The sequence below is a fragment of the Eulemur rufifrons genome, chromosome 24 (assembly GCF_041146395.1).
Source record: "Eulemur rufifrons isolate Redbay chromosome 24, OSU_ERuf_1, whole genome shotgun sequence".
NCBI lineage: Eukaryota > Metazoa > Chordata > Mammalia > Primates > Lemuridae > Eulemur > Eulemur rufifrons.
In genome coordinates this window covers 21,184,252-21,203,531 of record NC_091006.1, presented here as the reverse complement: position 1 = coordinate 21,203,531, position 19,280 = coordinate 21,184,252, and the positions used below count along the sequence as shown (strand labels likewise).

Here is a 19,280-nt window from a genome sequence, read left to right as displayed (position 1 = left end):
ATGCCTGTTATTTAATTATTTTAATGCTTTCTAAAACAAAAAGAAATTGTTTTCTCAATCCCTTCTGGCTTGATTATCTGATTTCTGAGCCTGGGGAGCCTAAATTTTGCTTGAAACATCTATTGACTTATTTACTCTAATTCTTTAGGACCTTAAAATGAAAGTTCTACATGTTATGGATGTGCCCAGCAGTTTTTTCTAGCCATCTAGTCTATTCTCTTTGGTTTCACTTGTTTATTTATTCTTTTACACCTGTGCTGTCCATTCAACTTTCCTGAGGCTCTGGTGAAAGCAGTTTATGACATGCTGGGGTCTATGTGCTAGTATGGATTGAAAGCCCTCCTGGGTTGTAGAGTATGTGATCCATATCTTATAAAGAGCGGTGCCTAACACAGATATATATTTTCCTGGTATATCAGTAGGTGATTTAAAATCTACTACAGGGTTTCTGTTCCCTTTTTGGATATGTCCCTTGAATATTATCACTCTCTTCCAGCAAGGGACTCAAATAAATGTCATCTGGACTACACTAAAGAGAAGGTTTAAGGCATTTTCCCTCCAATACTTTCAGTGGATTTACCTCTTTTTAGGTTTAATAATTTTTAATAAAGCTTCCTTTATATGAGGCTATATGAAGTCATAGTTTATAGTTGTAAAAAAGCTATTTAACACTCTTATGTAAGGCATAAAATATGACTTAATATTATGTAAAATTTAAATACATCACGCTAACATGGGATAACATGGTGCCTCTATTTGAAGTAGACAAGTTCTCTTTCAAAGATTGTATTGTGAATTATGAAGTGTAACAAAATAATAAAAGAGGAGAAGGAAAATGGAAATATGAAGGACCTAGATGAGATATATGATGAGTAAGGAATGGTAAGAATTACAGTAGGACAGTATTAAAGCGAGTCTTACTGTATTGTGACCTCCTGGAGCCAGAACTAGGTCTTATTTATCTTTGTATTTCTTTTTTATTTATTTATTTATTTTATTCTTATTTCAGCATATTGTGGGGGTACAAAAGTTTAGGTTACATATATTGCCCTTGCTCCCCCGCCCCTCCCAAGTCAGAGCTTCAAGCGTGTCCATCCCCTAGACAGTGTGCATCGCACTCATCATGTAGGTATACACCCATCCCCTCCCCCACCCACATCTGCCCAACACCCGATCCGCGTTATTCCTAAATGTGCTCTTAGGTGATGATCAGTGAAACCAATTTGATGGTGAGTACATGTGGTGCTTATTTTTCCATTCTTGGGATACTTCACTTAGTAGAATGGGTTCCAACTCTTTCCAGGAAAATACAAGAGGTGCTAGATCACCATTGTTTCTTATAGCTGAGTAGTACTCCATGATATACATATACCACATTTTATTAATCCACTCACGTATTGAGGGGCACTTAAAACCTTACTCTCAGGACTAGAAATCTTGCTGTTGAAGGGATGAATCTCCTTCAATAGAAGTCAGGTGCTTATGTTGGTTTAAGCTATTCTCCTAGAAGGTGAGGAGTGGCAGATGATGTTTTCAGGGCCCATTCAGCCTGAGATTCTCTTTAATACCTTGTTTAGGGCTGTCCCACTTCATGAAGACTTAATATGGCATTGCGTGAGCACTATTGACTCAGAGCTTGCACCTGCAGAGTTTAAAGGTAAGGTAGGGAGGAGGCAGAGAAACAACTGAGAAATGATGACTGTCTTCAGTGAAAGAACTAGAAAATACTGTTGCTTTACTTTCTAGTGTGGGTAGGAATCTGAGCCCTTCTGTAGGTGAAGTCATCATTCCTGTGGTGTATTCAGTGTGTGGTATTGCTGAATGTCTCTTCCAGACATGTGTTGACTGGCAGAAAGAAAATGATTTCATTAGATCTATAGTCACTATTAGTCGTGGCTCTGCAATAGCATCCGCACATCTAATTAAAATCCAGTGAAATTTAAAAAAAAATTAGGGATCAAAATGTTGCACGTCAATGCTTGTGTAATAATCTGTACAGAGGCGGTGTTTGAAATGTGCCGTGGAGAGTATGACGGTGCACCTGCTTACCTGCCTTAGGTGTGGCTTTGGGTCTGAAGGAGAGCGATGAGGATCAAGGGCTGTGTGCTGGTATATATCTGCTGCACCTCCTCAGGCAACTTTCTATGGAAGTCCTCTCTTTTTCCCATTTATGTAATCAGAAAACCGTTTCTAGCTCTGTCTTTCCGTCTTTCATCTACTTGTATTTCCCCCAGATTTATTTCTGATTTAGTTAACTAGTAATTGCTTATTTTAAAATGACCTACCTTTGTTACAAAACCTGAGAATTAATGAGTACTACACACGAGTACGGGCTGTATGAGTATGGTTGGAAGAAATTCAAATAAGTTATAGCTCTATGAGTGTGCAGATTTCAGGCGTTTCACTCGTAGTATTTTATTGATATATGCCCTTTAAATCAAGATAATAATATCAAAGATGAGATATTACATTGTATAAGAAGGCAGGCACATTGCAATAATGTTTCTGTTGAGTGATCTATTGTTGGTGTTTCATAATTGATATTTTCATTTATTTTAAAGATAATAAGAAAGATTCCTTTTCTCCATAAAATACACACACACTCACACACATGTGTGCACACACACACACACCCCTCAAAGGATATGCTTCAATATATATCTTTCCCATGATAGTTGGTCAGTGTATTCCTAAACATAACATGGTAGACCACACCAAAATGAATGAGAATTCCTCCATGTGTACTAACAGTAACATATGTTCTTTTAGGTCAGTAAGATATCACTTCTAGATTTACTTATTTTGAATAAAAACATTTGAAGGAGTTTCCCCCTCCTTTACTTTATGATACATTTTCTGACATTTTATTGGAAGCTCTGCAAAAGAGTATTGAACAGCTTAGGAGGAACTCAGAAAATGACATTAATTTTATTGTGGCCACTGGATTAGATAGTAAATTTAAGTAAATTTTTTCAAATATAAATAAATAAATTTTAAAAATTTGTTTTGGATACAAGCTTGTGAATGGACATTATCTCAGTTCCCAAAATACTATACCTATGAATTTATCACAAAAAGAATTATAATGAGGCTTACAGAGATAACATTCAAGGATATCTAGCACAGATTTATTTATGATAGTAAAAAGTAGAAACAGTCTAAGCATCCAACAATGTAGAAACATTTAACGAATGATGGTGGATTTATAAAAAAGAATTATGCAAAGCCAATGAAACTATATCTTGAAAAATACTTACATTATATCCATGATAGAGATATATGACCACATACACATACATACATACACACACACACACACACACACACATACACACACTCTCACAAACAGAAAAACAAGGATGGGATTTAAAAATACAATTTGAGAAGAGTAGTTACTTCTAACATCTGATGGGTGATAGGTGATAGATATTGATTCCTTCTTTATAAATCTTTCTCTGGATTCTCCAAGTGAATTTTGTAAGGTGTGTTCATTTCATAATTATAAAACGGAATAAAAAAATATTGAAGGGCCGGGCGCGGTGGCTCAAGCCTGTAATCCTAGCACTCTGGGAGGCCGAGGCGGGTGGATCGCTCGAGGTCAGGAGTTCGAGACCAGCCTGAGCGAGACCCCGTCTCTACTAAAAATAGAAAGAAATTATATGGACAACTAAAATATATATATACAAAAAATTAGCCGGGCATGGTGGCGCATGCCTGTAGTCCCAGCTACTCGGGAGGCTGAGGCAGTAGGATCGCTTAAGCCCGGGAGTTTGAGGTTGCTGTGAGCTAGACTGACGCCACGGCACTCACTCTAGCCCGGGCAACAAAGCGAGACTCTGTCTCAAAAAAAAAAAAAAAAAAATATTGAAATGACCTATTCCCAGTCAGTGGCAAGATTCCACCTTGCATTGCAAAGTATATTATAAGCACCTATAAATTCTCCCAAAACAAAGCTTGTAGGCAAGGTAACAGAGCTACCCATTAAATCCCTAGGAGTGAAGAGAGCTTTTTTTTCATTCTCTCAAAGCACTTGTTCTTTCCTGACTTTGGCTTATACACTGACCTCACCTATGACAGTAGGCTCCATGAGGTTTAGTCCAAAACATTGTTCAATAACACTATTTTTATATCTTATGGAGGACCAAAATTAGAAATAACACCATTCAGTTTGTTTATAGGTGTGACAGAAAAGTCTCTTGTTACTGTTTGTTCCAGCTGTTGTTATGTGATTATTACATGTGTAAGGTTGGGCCTGTGGGAGAAAATGCCGCTCCCTGTCTGTGGGGGGTGGGGTCTCAAGTGACGAGTGAGGTCATTCATTACGTTCCTCACCACAGTGTTTCCAGTCTGCTGGGAAGTGTTAGGATACTCAGACCAGAAATATGGATGAGTGGGGAGGTCTTTGCTTGGTAGTAGAGATAGAACCATCTATTGGCTTTGCAGGAAATGAGTCAGGTGCCCAATGATCTGCTTTTGTCAGTGAGAAGGAAGATACCAAAGCAAAGACTGGTAGGTGAGTTGTGGTGGATTTGTACTGGCCCTCTGGGGTGGTTTGATTTCCTGCAAACTTAGAATTTTGCAAAAGCAGTGTCCCCCTCCCCCCATCATGAGCTTGACAGCTTTCCAATGCTTAATGCTTTTTTCCTCATGAGATCAATAGTGATATTAATGAGTGTAATTTTTATGTTGTATGATGATATATGACATTTGTAATATCTACAAAATTCAGTGAAGTCATATTCTCCAAATAAGCAATGCATGATATCACTAAATCCATTCAAAATGCTAGATAGACCAACAGATTTTAATATTACAGAGTATGAATTTTACAAAGTTTGTTGAAATGGATTCAAATTCCACATTGCAACTAACCTTTAAGAAACTATCAGTTGTCAAGTATTGGTAGAGAAGCAAAGACAGATACCCTCAATTATCATAAGAGGCTATTAAAACATTCCTCCCTTTTCCAACTACGTATGTGTGTGAGGCTGAACACATAAGCAGATTTAAGAATCCAGCTGTCTTCTGTTAAGCTGGAAATTAAAGATTTTCAAAATTGTAAGAAAATGCCTATTGTCTCAGTAATTTTTTTGTTTTGGAATATATAGTTAATTAAAATATGTTGTTTATTTTAACATGTAATAGACTTATTTTTTTTCCAAAGGAAGTAAATATTTAAACAATTTACAAATTTTAATTGCTCATATGTTCAAATACATAGATATAAGCTACATAAACAAAGCTCTTTTGAGTTTTCAATAATTTTTAAGATTGTAAAGGGCTTCTGAGTCCAAAAAGTTTGAGACCCACTAATTTGCATAATCACACTCTCTTAACTTCATTTATGTCCCTGTTTAAACATATGTATAGAGAGGCCTATCTGAAAATCATAGCCTTTCATTTTTGTTTCTAATACTTATCATTACTAGTGTATTATGTTTCTGTCTATTTGCTTTTTAGCTATCTTCCCTATGAGAATGTAGGCTCCATTAGGGAAGGGACTTTTGTCTGTCTTGCTCATTGCCTTATCCCCAGCACCTACTACTTGGCACACCGTAGCTCTATAACTAATATGTGTTAAAGTAATGAAAATATTTTCCTGTGTGGATATTTTCCTGCTATTTTTCTGAATAGTGCTAAAACTTTAGAGGTTCCGTGTGTAATTCTTTTTAATTGTGCCTATCTTTAACTTATTATTACCTTTGCTAATAATATTTTTCAGAGTCTCTGGTAGGTTTTTGTACTCCCTAACAAATCCAAGCAGTTATGGCATGGTGGGACTGCAAACTAGTGCCACCTCTATGGAAAATTGTATGGGGATTCATCAAAAAATTAAAAGGAGACCTACCATTTGATCCAGCAATCTCACTTCACTACTGGGTATTTACCCAAAGGAAAAAAAATCATTTGATCAAAAAGACACTTGCACTAGAATGTTTATTGCAGCACAATTCACAATCGCAAGGATGTGGAATCAACACAAGTGCCCATCAATTCGTGAGTGGATTAATAAAATGTGGTATATGTACACCGTAGAGTACTACTCAGCCATCAAAAAACAAATTAATACCTTTTGCAACAATCTGGATGGAACTGGAGACCATCCTCCTAAGTGAAGTATTGCAAGAATGGGAAAACAAACACCACATGAACTAACCAATCAGCACTCATGTGCACAGATGAAAGTAAAACTTAATGGAAGTCATGCAGGTGGGAGAGGGGAGAGGGGATGGGTGAAATCATACCCAGTGGGTACAATGTACATTATCTGGGTGATGGGCACACTTACAACTTTGACTCAAGCAGTACGAAAGCAATCCATGTAACCAAAACATTCGTACCCCTGTAATATTCTGAAATTAAAAAAAAAAAAGGAAACACAATTAAAAAATATATAAGTAAATTTTTAAAAAAGAAAAAAAAAAAAGAAATATATTTTACTTCCTACTATTGCTGTGGAACAAGCCATGCCAAAATTCAGTGGCTTACAACAACTGTCATTATAACTCACCAGTCTGTGGTTTGGTGGGGAATTAACACCTAGGCTAGGTTCAGCTAATCTCAGGTTGATTCATTCATATGTTGATAAATCGGCTGGATTACTTACACATCTGCGAATCTGCTGGGGGCTCTGCTCTAATCTGGGTTTGTATGAGGCACTCGAGCTGTTTCCACTTGTGTCTCGTCCTCATCCTGGGACTGGCATACAGGCCCAGATGTGGCCTTTTTGCGGTGATGGCGGAAGTGCCAGAGGACAGGTAGAAACATGTGAGACCTCTTGAGTCTACGCTTAGAACTTGCACACTGTCCTTTCTGTCTTATTCTACTGACAAAGTTGACTGTTATAGCCAGACTCAGATTCAAAGTGTGGAAATTCAACTTCTTTAATGAAATGAACAGCCAAGTCACATGACAATGAGTTTGAATCTCTGGGGTGGGGGATAGGAAATAAGGAAGTAGGGCCTTTAATGCAATATATAACACAAATTTATGACTTAATATATACTTATGCACATGTTTATATGTGTATGTGTGTGTATATATATAAAACATTTCATTGTTTTTTTATATATAAAATGTATGTATGTCTTTCCGTGTGTGTGTATGTGTGTGTGTGTGTATACACACACACACATACACACACACACACACACACACACGACAAAAGTTTTACAAAAGAATACTTGCCCTCACTCTGTGTCTTGCTCTTTGACTAGCAACATCTCCCTGGGAACCTCTGAAGTCTAAGCTCTCACCGCTTCCTCTTCAATTTTTCTGACTTTACCCACTTACCCCTTCCATTTCCTTGTTTGATTCTCTATGTTCCCCTAAAGTGCTAGGCTTTTGAAATCTGAAGCTAGGACGTAAGTTCTTTCTTCTCCATTTCTTTTTCTTGTCTGTCTCACTTTTCTGAGTCAATGAGCACAGAATGCCTCAGCTGCTGCTGGCATGCTTAAAGGAGGTGGGAGAGGGGAAGATCTAAGAATAAATATGAAGGGAATACCAGGGATTATAAAACAGTAGTTTTTATCTCCTAAAGGTAAGGCCTCATTTGTATGTATTGTCCAGACTATCTGGCCTTCAGAACTATGTCCTTAAAACAAAGGAATTGTCTAAATAAAGCTGTATACCTACAACCAACTGATCTTCAACAAGGCAGACAAAAACATACACCGGGGAAAATATACCCTGTTCAATAAATGGTGCTGGGAAAATTGAGTAGCCATAAGCAGAAGAATGAAACTGGATCCCTCTCTCTCACCATATATAAAAATTAGCTCAAGATGGATTAAAGACTTAAATGTAGGACCTGAATCTATAAAAATTGTAGAAGAAAACCTAGGAAAAACTTCTGGACATTAACCCAGGCAAATAATTTGACTAAGATCCTAAAGGCAAATGCAACAAAAACAAAAGTAAATAAATAGGACTTAATTAAACTAAAAAGCTTCTGCACAGCAAAAGAAATAATTAACAGAGAAAATAGACCATCTACAGAATGGAAGAAAATATGCATCCAACAAAGACTAATATCCAGAATCTACAAGGAACTAAACAACAACAGTAACAACAAAAAACATCAAAAGTGGGCAAAGGACATGAACAGACAAAAGAAGACATACAAATGGTCAAAAACCATATGAAAAAATGCCCAACGTCAGTAATTGTCAGAGAAATGCAAATTAAAACCACAATGATACACCATTTTACACTAGAGTGGCCATTATTAAAAATTCAAAAAACAATTTTTGGTGAGAATGCAGAGAAAAGGGAACAGTTATTCACTGTTGTTGGTAATGTAAATTAGTACAACCTCTATGGAAGACAATATGGAGGAGATTTCTCAAAGAACTAAACATAGTTCTGGATATTTACCGAAAGGAAAAAGAATAATCATATCAAAAATATACCTGTACTCATATGTTTATCTCAACACTATTCACAATAGCAAAGATGCGGAATCAATCTAAGTGTTCACCAACCAATGACTAGTTAAAGAAAATGTGGGATATGTATATGTGTATACACACACACGCATGCACACACACCAGGGAATATTACTAAGCCATAAAAAAGAATGAAATAATGTTGTTTACAGCAACTTGGATGGAACTGGAGGCCATTATCCTAAGGGAAATAACTCAGAAACAGAAAATCAAAGATTGCATATTCTCACTTATAAGTGGGAGCTAAAAAGTGGGTATGCATAGACACTCAAAGTGGAATAATAAACACTAGAGTTGTGGGAGGGAGTTAGGGATGAAAAATTACCTATTGGGTAAAATGTATACTATTTGGATGATGAGTACACAAAAAGCCCAAACTTCACCACCATGTAATATTACATATCTACATAACAAAACTGCACTTTCACCCCCTAAATCTATATAAGCAATAACAACAACACAGGGATTGGATTTACTGGTTTTCAAATGAGCTCTGAGGAAACTAAGGGGCTTTTGGCTGGTTGCAGAGCTCTCTTCCACCTTTTCTTTTCAACTAATACAGCTCTCCTTGCTTTGATCATTTTACACATTAAGCTTGGAAAATATCTTTCCTTTAAAGAAAGGGTCCAAAAATGTTTGAAACCCATTCCATTTGACTTGAATACTCTATGTTGCTTATTGCCCCCACTGGCCTCCAAGCTCTCCCCATAATCCACATGCAATGTTAAACCAATATTCTCTGCATATAAACCAATGTTTATATGCAGAGAATAAGATCTGATTGGTGGAAGGAAGAAAAGAGAAGCATGCATTTGAACCCTACACATCCATTGGCTTTGCAGAAAAATGGTTCAAGGCAGAAGCTGATGGAACTACTCAAATGATCCTTTGAATTCCTAAATACAAAAGGATTCCATAGAGTAGGGTACTGCTGGCCCTAAGATCTGTAACGAAACTAGCACCATTCTGGTACCTCAAGGAGTAGTAGTTTGGGGAGCATTCAGTTATTGTCCTTGGCATGGACATTATGCTCACAGCTGGTGTCACAGGCATACAGGTATCAGATAGGAACTCAAGAAGCCAGGAAAAAAGAAAAGGAACAAGATATGCTCTGTGGTCACTGCCACTGACTCACTGGTTTGTAAACACTTCTTAAGGATTCCTAGAAATAACAGGAGGATTCTTAAGAGAAGACTCTGTGGTACTCTCATTACTAATATAGGCTCTATTTAGCTAAGATGTATTTAGCCATCATATTACTGTTTGCAAAGCAAATAATGCTGAAGAAAGTTTTTCTAATGTAGAAAGAAACTTATACATTAATACAAATTCCATTCCAATTACTCTCATTATTTATTTAGTAGGACAACTTCCAGATGAAGGAGTGATCCACCTGAATAAGCATTTCCATGGTGTTACTTTTATATCTGAATTAGAGTTCTAGTTTTGTTCCCAGCCTCACCTCTGACTCATCATTGTGAAACTAAGAAATCATTTAGCCTCTCAGCACCTCAAAAATCTCTCTTCTGTGAATGAGGATAATGGGTAAACCTTTTCTTGCTTCACTGAATTGTTGTGAAGTTTAATTAGATAATGTTTACACAGCTCTTTGAACTCTACTAATTACAGTGATGTGTAAATATGGTGCTTTCTTTTATCAGGATGGCTTGACTGAGCTGTTTCATAAAGACTTAAAGATGACTACGATAGGAGGATCCATAGAGGAGGGATTACTTATTTTTTAATTTATGTGAACTCAATCCTGAGGTTGTCAAATAAGCATATGAAAATACCCAGTTGGGGTTCTAATTGGTGAGAATAAGGATATAGCCTCACACTTGCTCAAGTGGTAATGGTTACATCTTTACATTAGGGAAAACTTGGTTTCCTATGGTGTAGACTAGTGCTCTGTGTGTTTTAGGTATGGCCATCATTTTTTTTTATTTCAGAATATTATGGGGGTACAAACACTGGCTATATATATTGCCTTTGCATCTCCTGAGTCAGAGCTATAAGCATGCCCATCCCCCAGAAAATACACACTGCACCCTTTAGATGTGAATTTACCCATTCCTTTCTCCCTTCCCACCTGCCTGACACCCAATGAATGTTACTTCCATATGTGCACATAAGTGTTGATCAATTAATGCCAATTTAATGGTGAGTACATGTGATGGTTGTTTTTGCATTCTGGTGATACTTCACTTTGAAGAATGGGCTCCAGCTCCATCCAGGATAATGCAAGAGGTATTAGTTTACCATTGTTTCTTATGGCTGAATAGAACTCCATGGTATACATATACCATGTTTTATTAATCCACTCATGTATTGATGGGCACTTGGGTTGTTTCCACATCTTTGCAATTGTGAATTGTGCTGCTATAAACATTCGAGTGCAGATGTCTTTATTATAGAATGTCTTTTTTTCCTTTGGGTGAATACCCAGTAGTGGGATTGCTGGATCAAACAGTAGTATAAATCAACACACTGCTTCCTTCACTGAGGAAGTCTTGCTATGAAAAAATAAAGTTAGCTGAATTAAACAGTGTGTTTAAGTGATAGCGTTGTTTCATGTTGTGGCACAAGATTTTTGTCTTATTCCAGACTCATAATAAACAATTGAATCAACTAGTTTCCATATGCTATGGGAACTAGCATATATATGCACTGCTCCACATAATGATTTTTAGACCTGTTCTAATCATTCTTCTCTAGAAAAGCCTCTGGAATACAACCAACCTTTCCAGAAAATGTTTGCTACGAATACAGTGAAAAATGCTATTAATACATCCTTATATCCTGGGCACTATAGTTTTTTAATGAGTTTTTAATCAAGTGTAGCACCTTGTAAGAATTATATGTTTATCCACTTCCAAATTCTTTCTGCTTCTTATAATCCATCATCCCGAAGTGACAACCTACTTGCTATTGTATTCAATGTTGTGTCATTTGCAAGTACGGGCTATGTAGCTATTGCTGTGTAAAAAACCAAACAAACAAAGACAAAAATCACCTCAAAACTCAGTAATTTAAACAATCACCTTTTTGTGAAAACTATTTTACAAGTCTGCGTAGTTCAGCTGGTCAGTTGTGGTGACATTGGCTCATTTCTGCTGATCTTACTGCGCTTGCTCAAGCACCTGCCCTCAGCTGGTGGCTGGCTGCGGGCTGATCGGCTGATCGCTCTAGTAGAGCCTCAGCTGAAATGACTCAGCTCTCCTCCGCAGGACTTGGATCTTCCAGTAGGTTAGCTTGAACTCGTTCTCATGACCATGATAGGGCCCTAAGAGAGACAGGAAGCACATAAGCCCTCTGTAAGGATCACAGTAGAGCAGTAAAAGGTAGAAAAAAGGATCTGGAGGAGGGCAAAGATAAATTAACTGTCATAATGCCAATATATTCTTCCAAATTATTTATAAAAATGTTTAACATGACACTGACAAATATATTTCACAGAAGACGTCAATACACCTTGTTACAGATGCATTGATCAACAGTTTTGGAATATGTTATTTAACTACTTATGACTCTACCAGTACATGCTTTCATCTAACTCACGTTTTTCCATTATGTTAAGAGTTAAGTGAAAAATTTTATAAAATTTGATGCTGCGATTAAGAAATCTATACTTTTCTGAGCATAAATAATCATCACTGCATTATTTATAATGGCAAAGTATTGGAAATAATGCAGGAATGAATAACTTTTTATGGTAATCTGTGATGAATTATTTCATATAGTTTTTGACTTTCACATAATTGCTAAAATGAGAAAATGCTCAGAATTTAATTTTAATGACAAAATGGTAAGATACGTAGACATAATATGAATGAAATACAGGCATCATATTTTACATCTAATATATAAATACTTTGAAATACTAGAAAGAAATACAATAAAAATATCTAATATATAAATAGATAGATAGATATTTATATCTAATATATAAATACTTTGAAATACTAGAAAGAAATACAATAAAAATACTAACACTTATCTTCGGATGGTAAGATAATAGTAATTTTTATTTTCATCTTAAACTTTTTTATATTTTCAAAATTTTCTACAGTGCATTTTTATATGTTAAAAATGTCATTATCAGAAAAAAGTAAACTTGGAACTTAATTTTTTTTCCATTTGGTAATTTTCCTGGGAATTAAAATCAAGCTCATATTTCCTTCTATTTTGAAAATTCTGGCGTTTGGTCATTGCCAGTCTGATATTCTCTGAGATGTTGTAATAATCAGAGGGAGGTTTGCATGTTTGACATTAGCATATTAGCTGGATTTTAATAACTATTTCATGAACATTTTCATTTTTAAAAATTTTCTGTAGCTATAATTAATGTATATTTTCTTTTTCTCTTGGAAATCAAAAAAAAACCAGGATATTATGACTATCTTTAGAGGAATCTTCAGTATCTATGCTAAATCCCATTAAAAGGATGAATTTCTATGTCACAGGATGGAAAGACAAGGAAAAAATACATCTCAAGTACTCATGCCTCTTTGGTCATTTTATTGTGTGACTAAGGAACCTATCTGACAGCTACGTGTGGGCACTGATCATTTGTTTAGCCTTTAAACTCTTACTAGCACTAAAAATCCTATGTCACAGGTGACATTTAAGCCATTTGGGATACTTAAATGGAAAGCTAGAAGAAGGTCTCTGACAACACAACAGGTAGGCTTTTCCTGCAAGGGATTTAGAATGTGAAAGTGAGTAAATCACCTACCAGACACAGTGGCCACCAGAGAGCATTGTATTAGAATAAAGATGACCACAAATTCTTTGATTCTCCTCCCACTGAGAAGTGGAATTTCTCTTCCTCCTCTGGAATCTGAGTGGACTGTGTTACTGCTTGACCAATAGAATATGACGGTGACATTATAGTAGTTTCCAGGTTCCAGGCTTAAGAGACTGGTAATTTTTACTTTTTGTCTGTTGGAACACTCAGTCTCGGAAGCCAGCCGCCAGGCTGTGAGAATCCCACACTCACACACATGTGCTTCAAATGACGGCCCTGGCTGAGCTCCCAGCCAGCCACAAGCACCAGCTGCAGCCATGTGAATGAGCCATTTTAGCCTAGTCATGCCTTTAGGTGACCACAGCTTCAGACACTATCTGACTCTAGTTACAGGAAAGATCCCAAACCAGATCTGTCCAGCTGAACACAGTCAACGCATAGAACCATGAGACTTAATAATAAATTGTTGTTTTAACCCACTAAATTTGGGGATGGTTTGTTAAACATTAATTTAAAAATAAAATTGGGACATTAACCATTGTTAGCTGGTACTGTTGTACTTGAAACAAAATTTGAAAATAGGTATAGGAAACAGATGGTGACATAAGATCTCTATAGACCTGCCTTTTAAGCTGGAATGGAGTGATAGTGAGGAGAGCTTACTGTGCATGACACCTTTCTGCATCATGTACAGACATCATGAATCAAAGAAAACAAGACAAAATTAAAGGCAGCTCAAGATAGTAATAGCACATCATGTTTGAAGTTGATGAGATGCCACTATGTTTATGGCACTTTACTGTTTACCACAACGCTGGGGAATATGAATAATTATTATCCTCATTCTTTCTTTTTCCCCTTCTTGCCCCCTTTCTTTCTTCTCTCTGGCTCTAATTTCCAAGTTGCTTTTGCCCCGCTCCATTCAACCTCAGCAGGAGCCGGTTTCATGTCCATAATCTGCCTGTCCTGTCTATAGTAGCTGATACGCAGAGGGGTGCTGCTAAAGCAGGCTTCTCTATGGAGAAGTCAGGTCAGCAGTCTCCAAGGTGAGGGGCTAACTTGGCAGAATTTCATCCACAGAAGCTCCCATGTGCTACCTTAGTCATCTTTGTTCTTCTGCCAGATCAGAAATGATCAGAGTGCAGTTGGCATCTTTTCTTAGGAGCAGTGTATTTTGTATGTTGTTTAAAGCCATGAGAAAAAATATATGAGATGTATATATAAACCTTTGTTATACTCAAGGACAAAGCTTAAGGATTATTAAAAGTGGTTTACAACTCTGTTTTGTTTTCAGGTATTCCAAAGTTGATTACATCTGATATGGTTAAAGAAGGTGCTGCTGTAATTGATGTGGGTATCAACTATGTCCATGACCCAGTGACAGGAAAGACAAAATTAGTTGGAGATGTGGATTTTGAAGGTAAAAAACCAAGTATCTTTTGATGAGTGGAGGAAAAAAAGATTCTACCTTATGTATTTTGATAGTAGAAAGAGAAACTTTCCATGTGATGGGGACATTATTAAATTATTAATCATCACCTCTTTCCTCTGAGGGAAAAAAGTTTAATCAAGTTTATATATTTCCTTTTTCTCTCCCTCTCTCCACCCCTCCCTCCCCTCCTTCTTTCCTCCCTTCCTTTTAATTATACCATTAATATTTGTTTTGGGGATCAAATTTCTTGTAGTACAGTTTTAGTGAGACAATAGAATTTCAGCTGGCCTTTTATAGTCCTGGGCATTATTGTGATTTGTGGGATGTTATCTTACTCTGTACTCTGACACCTATGCTCTATGCTCAGCCATTCACCCTTAGGGCCAGAAGGCATCTTGGGGTGAGTTTGCTAACCCTAACCATGTTTCAGATCTAGGCAGAACCAGGCAGTTATCTACACTTGTGTTTTACAGAGGATGAGGAAGAGGAGCTAGACTAAAATTTCTATGGCCAGTAAAGGATATAAGGTGGCCAATGTATAGTAGTAAAGAAACAAATTCTAACCCAATGCCTTCTCTCTACAGATGAGGAAACTGAGCCCCAAGACAGATATGTTTCTAGATGCCGACTCCTAATCCAATTTTACTTCCAATATCTTTGTCAGATATTTACCTGCATTCAGGTTTTCAGTATAGCCTAATAGTCCTGGTTGTCTATGAAGGCATGAATAGGGTAATGTAAGTGGAGATGTTTTTATATTAGAAATATTTTATGTATAAAACGGATCATTCTGTCCAAAAAAAGCAGGGCCACATTAAGAACTTCATTAGTTATAGGTATGCCCTTCCAAACTGAAAGGAATACGTGATGCAATTTTTTAAATAATTTAGATTTTAATTTTTCACTTGGAACCTGATCATTAGCTATGGTTTACCAAATCCTACCATGTTGGTCTAGCAATTTTAATGAATGAAATTGAAAATGCAGATCATCAAAAGTGTCCTAGAGTATTGGGCCCATATAAGTGAGATTCTAGGATAGACCAAGGACCAGATCCAGGTAAGCAATTTGAGCCTAGTGCTAACAGAAAATAAAGAAGAAAACCTTAAGGACACAGGTATACAACAATATATTCTAGGTACAGAATGGTAAATAAGATCGAAGTAGAGATTTACCTTGTCAAAGAACATTCCACTACCCTCATTGACTCTAGGGTCCCATATATGGAGGAAACTCTAGTCAAGAAGGGATGGCTCTCCACACGAACATGTGTGTCTGTATGTATATGTGTTATGTGGGCCTGTAGGTATATGTGTGTGTGTTGTGTGTACGTGCTGAAATTCTTAGAAAATCACCTCATTTCTTTATTTTATCTTTCATGTTCAATCACTCAAGTCAGATATCAGTAATTTATTTCAATTTCCAAACTTGAAAGAGTAAAGATGCATTTCATTTTAAAACCTGGTCTTATTTAATTTTTTGCACTGTCATTCTGTTTCTTGATACCATTATAGCTACCATGCATTTATTGCAAAATCTCCACACACGTACGAGGCACCCAGATGGCACTGACAACATAAGATAATCAGCTTGAGGCAAGAAGAGCTGGATGTTTGCAATTCACAACCTTGATAGTGATTGTGGGGCAAACTTACCCAGCAGATCACCGTATTTTGCAAGACTCTTCTCTCATAGGGTATTTCGCTGGTCTCAGATTATTTCCATGTCTTCTTATTTTTAACTAAGAATGTGTTTTGCTCATGAGAGTATTCTGAAAACACTTTAAAAATGAGACTTATGGGGTGGGTATATATGCTTAGTGGCACATACAGATATGCATTTCATGTTGCATACTGCTCAACTTGGTAATATCTACTAAATTAAAAAAAAAAGGAAATGGCAGAGAGAAACAAAGATATAAGATGAACAGGAAAGACTATTGGTCTGGGAGACTTTACAGGTTAGAACTAGCACTGTTGCCTGATAGCTTTGCAACCTCTCTGGCCATCATGGTGCGTATCTTGGACGTACAACAGGGAGTTACCAAATGATTGTGTAAAAACACCGAGACTTTCAAAAGGAAGGTCAGAGTTTTCTGATCCTATCATCAAATATTCCTATATGATTACTGGTATTTCTCTTGCTACCCTGCTGGTTCATGGAGCCAGAGCACTAGGGAAAACCTGGACTTGGTAGAGAAGACCTTGCCAACAAGGTCATGACTCAGCCACCCATAAAAGCAGGCAGGTGATAGGTTTTGACATGTTGCTCTTCAGGTTGTTCATCAGGATTTAACCTGAGGTGAGGGATGATCCCCCAACTAAGAGGGAGGAACTTTAACTCGGGTTATGCCACAAAACTCATAGGTAGCATTTAGCTGCAAATTGCCACAGGGAAAGTGTGGCTGCTTTGTGAGTATCGGTGAAGGTTTCACCATAACTATAGCCAAGATAAGCATTTTGGATGTGGGTAAAATCCAGTGTTGAAGTGCATTGTCCTGGCAGAAATCTTTGTTTTATTAATAGAGGAAACTGGGCCACCCATTAAAAGTAGATTACATTGATGAGAATGATTTATCAACATTAATGGGCAAAGCATTTGTGATGAAAAGGATGATGATATCCCAGAGGACATAAAACTTCACATTAAAGGAATGTGCAGAGATATTTCATGACATTGAAAGGGCAAAGGAGAAAATGTCGGAAGCTGATCCAAACTTAGAAAGAAATCTGACAATTCGCGAAGGCATGGAAAAATGCTTGCTCCTAATCGTTAATTCTATGACCAGAGGTGGCAAGCACCAAACTATTCTTGACAGAATTTTTACAAAGAAATAAAACACTTTAATTCTCAATATCGCTAATGCTTTACATTGCAGTGTACTAAATAAATATTACTTTTACTATTATTTTTAATTCCCTATGCATTTATAAACCACAGTAGAAGAATTTTTAATGTTTTGACAAAAAATTTTAAAGGTCGTTAAACACTTATAATTTCCCCCATTGATTATTGAGATCACTTTGACTGTTTCAACTGTCATTTTTATGGTCTACGCCACTCTGAAAACAGCACTGCCTGTATTTATCTCTATGTCCAATAAAATCTCATGAAATTAGTGGTTATATAGTTCAAATTCATATCCAATGCCATAATCACTTGTACTATATGATTATTTAGTTATATTTGATTATAATTTCTCACTATTACTGTCATCATCCATGTAGATTGTTCAGTGTTTGAGGTATTGTTTGCTTCTCATCTTCCTAGAGAATCATACACTGGTCCAAGTTAGGCCTTTCCTACAAAGCCATGCTCTCTGGGTGTTTTTAGGAATAAATAGGACCTTAAAGTTATTACTAAATTGTAGTGCTATTTTGTTTTGTATTGGTCCTCAGTTGTAGAACTCAAGATAGTTCATCATTGTTCCCAGGCTCTGACAAATATTTACCATTCCCCTTTAGTCACCTGAACACACCAAGCCCCCTCCAACTTCAGACATTAAAGGAAGAAACAGTATTTCTAAGCATCTTTGATAAATTGTGTTTTCTTTGTGTAAGAATTACTTTGTATTACTAATAATCATGCAATGAATAATCTATTTGAAAATTTTTTATTTGCTATATAGATTATTTTTTAACAGTGCGATATACCTACTTTTACCTACAATTCCTTTTCACCATTTTCTATTGTAGCTTTGAAAGAAGCTTCATACATTTCTGACAAAGAAAGCTGTATTCTCTAAGGATAAAAACAAGAGATTATGCAGTACGAGTGATAAGTAGCTTCTTCCTAACAAACTGGAAAACAGTCTGTAGTCCTAGACCCAGAAGCTCATAATTATACTGGTTTTATAACAGCAATTCACCAAATGGATTTGGTCAGCTGAAAAATCTAATTAACGACTTCCTATGCTGTTAATTCAGTTAACCTTGCTCATCTTGGTGGACTCTTAAGCCTTGTTTATGCCTCATAGCTAACACACAGACATTTCTATTATTAATAATGTACTCTTTTGAAGCGTTAACAGCTTTGCTTCAGTTTTATGATGCATTCCACAGGGATGGAGGTGGAACAAAAAGAACTGGAATGTCTGTTTCTGATTGCCTGGCATCTCTTCTCCCTGTCTTCCAACACTGGCGGTGCCTCTCCACTCATTGGTTTACATCAAAACATGGAATAAAATAATACAGGGAAGAACTAGTGAAAAGGAAGCAAAAAGATAGGAAGGAGGAACGATGTGCAGGCATTTTTCTCAAAATCAAAATACGTGGGGTTAATGTTTAAGAGTGACTTTCCTCTCTCTGCTGTCCTACAGTTATAGGCTAATAAATAGAAATTATAGAGCTAAGTCTAAGGATATGTTATATTGTTGATTAAACCGATTTAAATTATAAAAGTAATCACATTTTATGGAAAAGAATGTCCACTCCTCCAATACAACAAGTATTACCATTATTTTTTTACTAGAGTTGTTTCCAAATGTTTTATGTATACAGATATTACATAGTTTTAGGAATATATGACTTATGCACGTAAACTTTTATCAGTAATTTTCATGCTGAGATCCTAGTTCATGGTTATGTTCAGTGAATATATCATGATTTGTTTTACCTTTTCTTTCATTAAACACTTAGCTTGTTGTTTCCCTTTC

The 19,280-nt window shown here is 36.5% G+C and overlaps 1 protein-coding gene across 8 annotated transcripts in view; it reads left to right on the top strand.

Moving 5' to 3' along the window:
* Positions 1 to 19,280, top strand: part of MTHFD2L (methylenetetrahydrofolate dehydrogenase (NADP+ dependent) 2 like) — an 85,052-nt gene that overhangs the window by 52,488 nt on the left and 13,284 nt on the right. For all 8 annotated transcript variants that reach the window (XM_069458312.1, XM_069458311.1, XM_069458310.1 and 5 more), the window contains one exon: positions 14,489 to 14,614. In XM_069458312.1, coding sequence (XP_069314413.1) covers positions 14,489 to 14,614 — 126 coding nt within the window. The remainder of the gene's footprint in view (positions 1 to 14,488; positions 14,615 to 19,280) is intronic.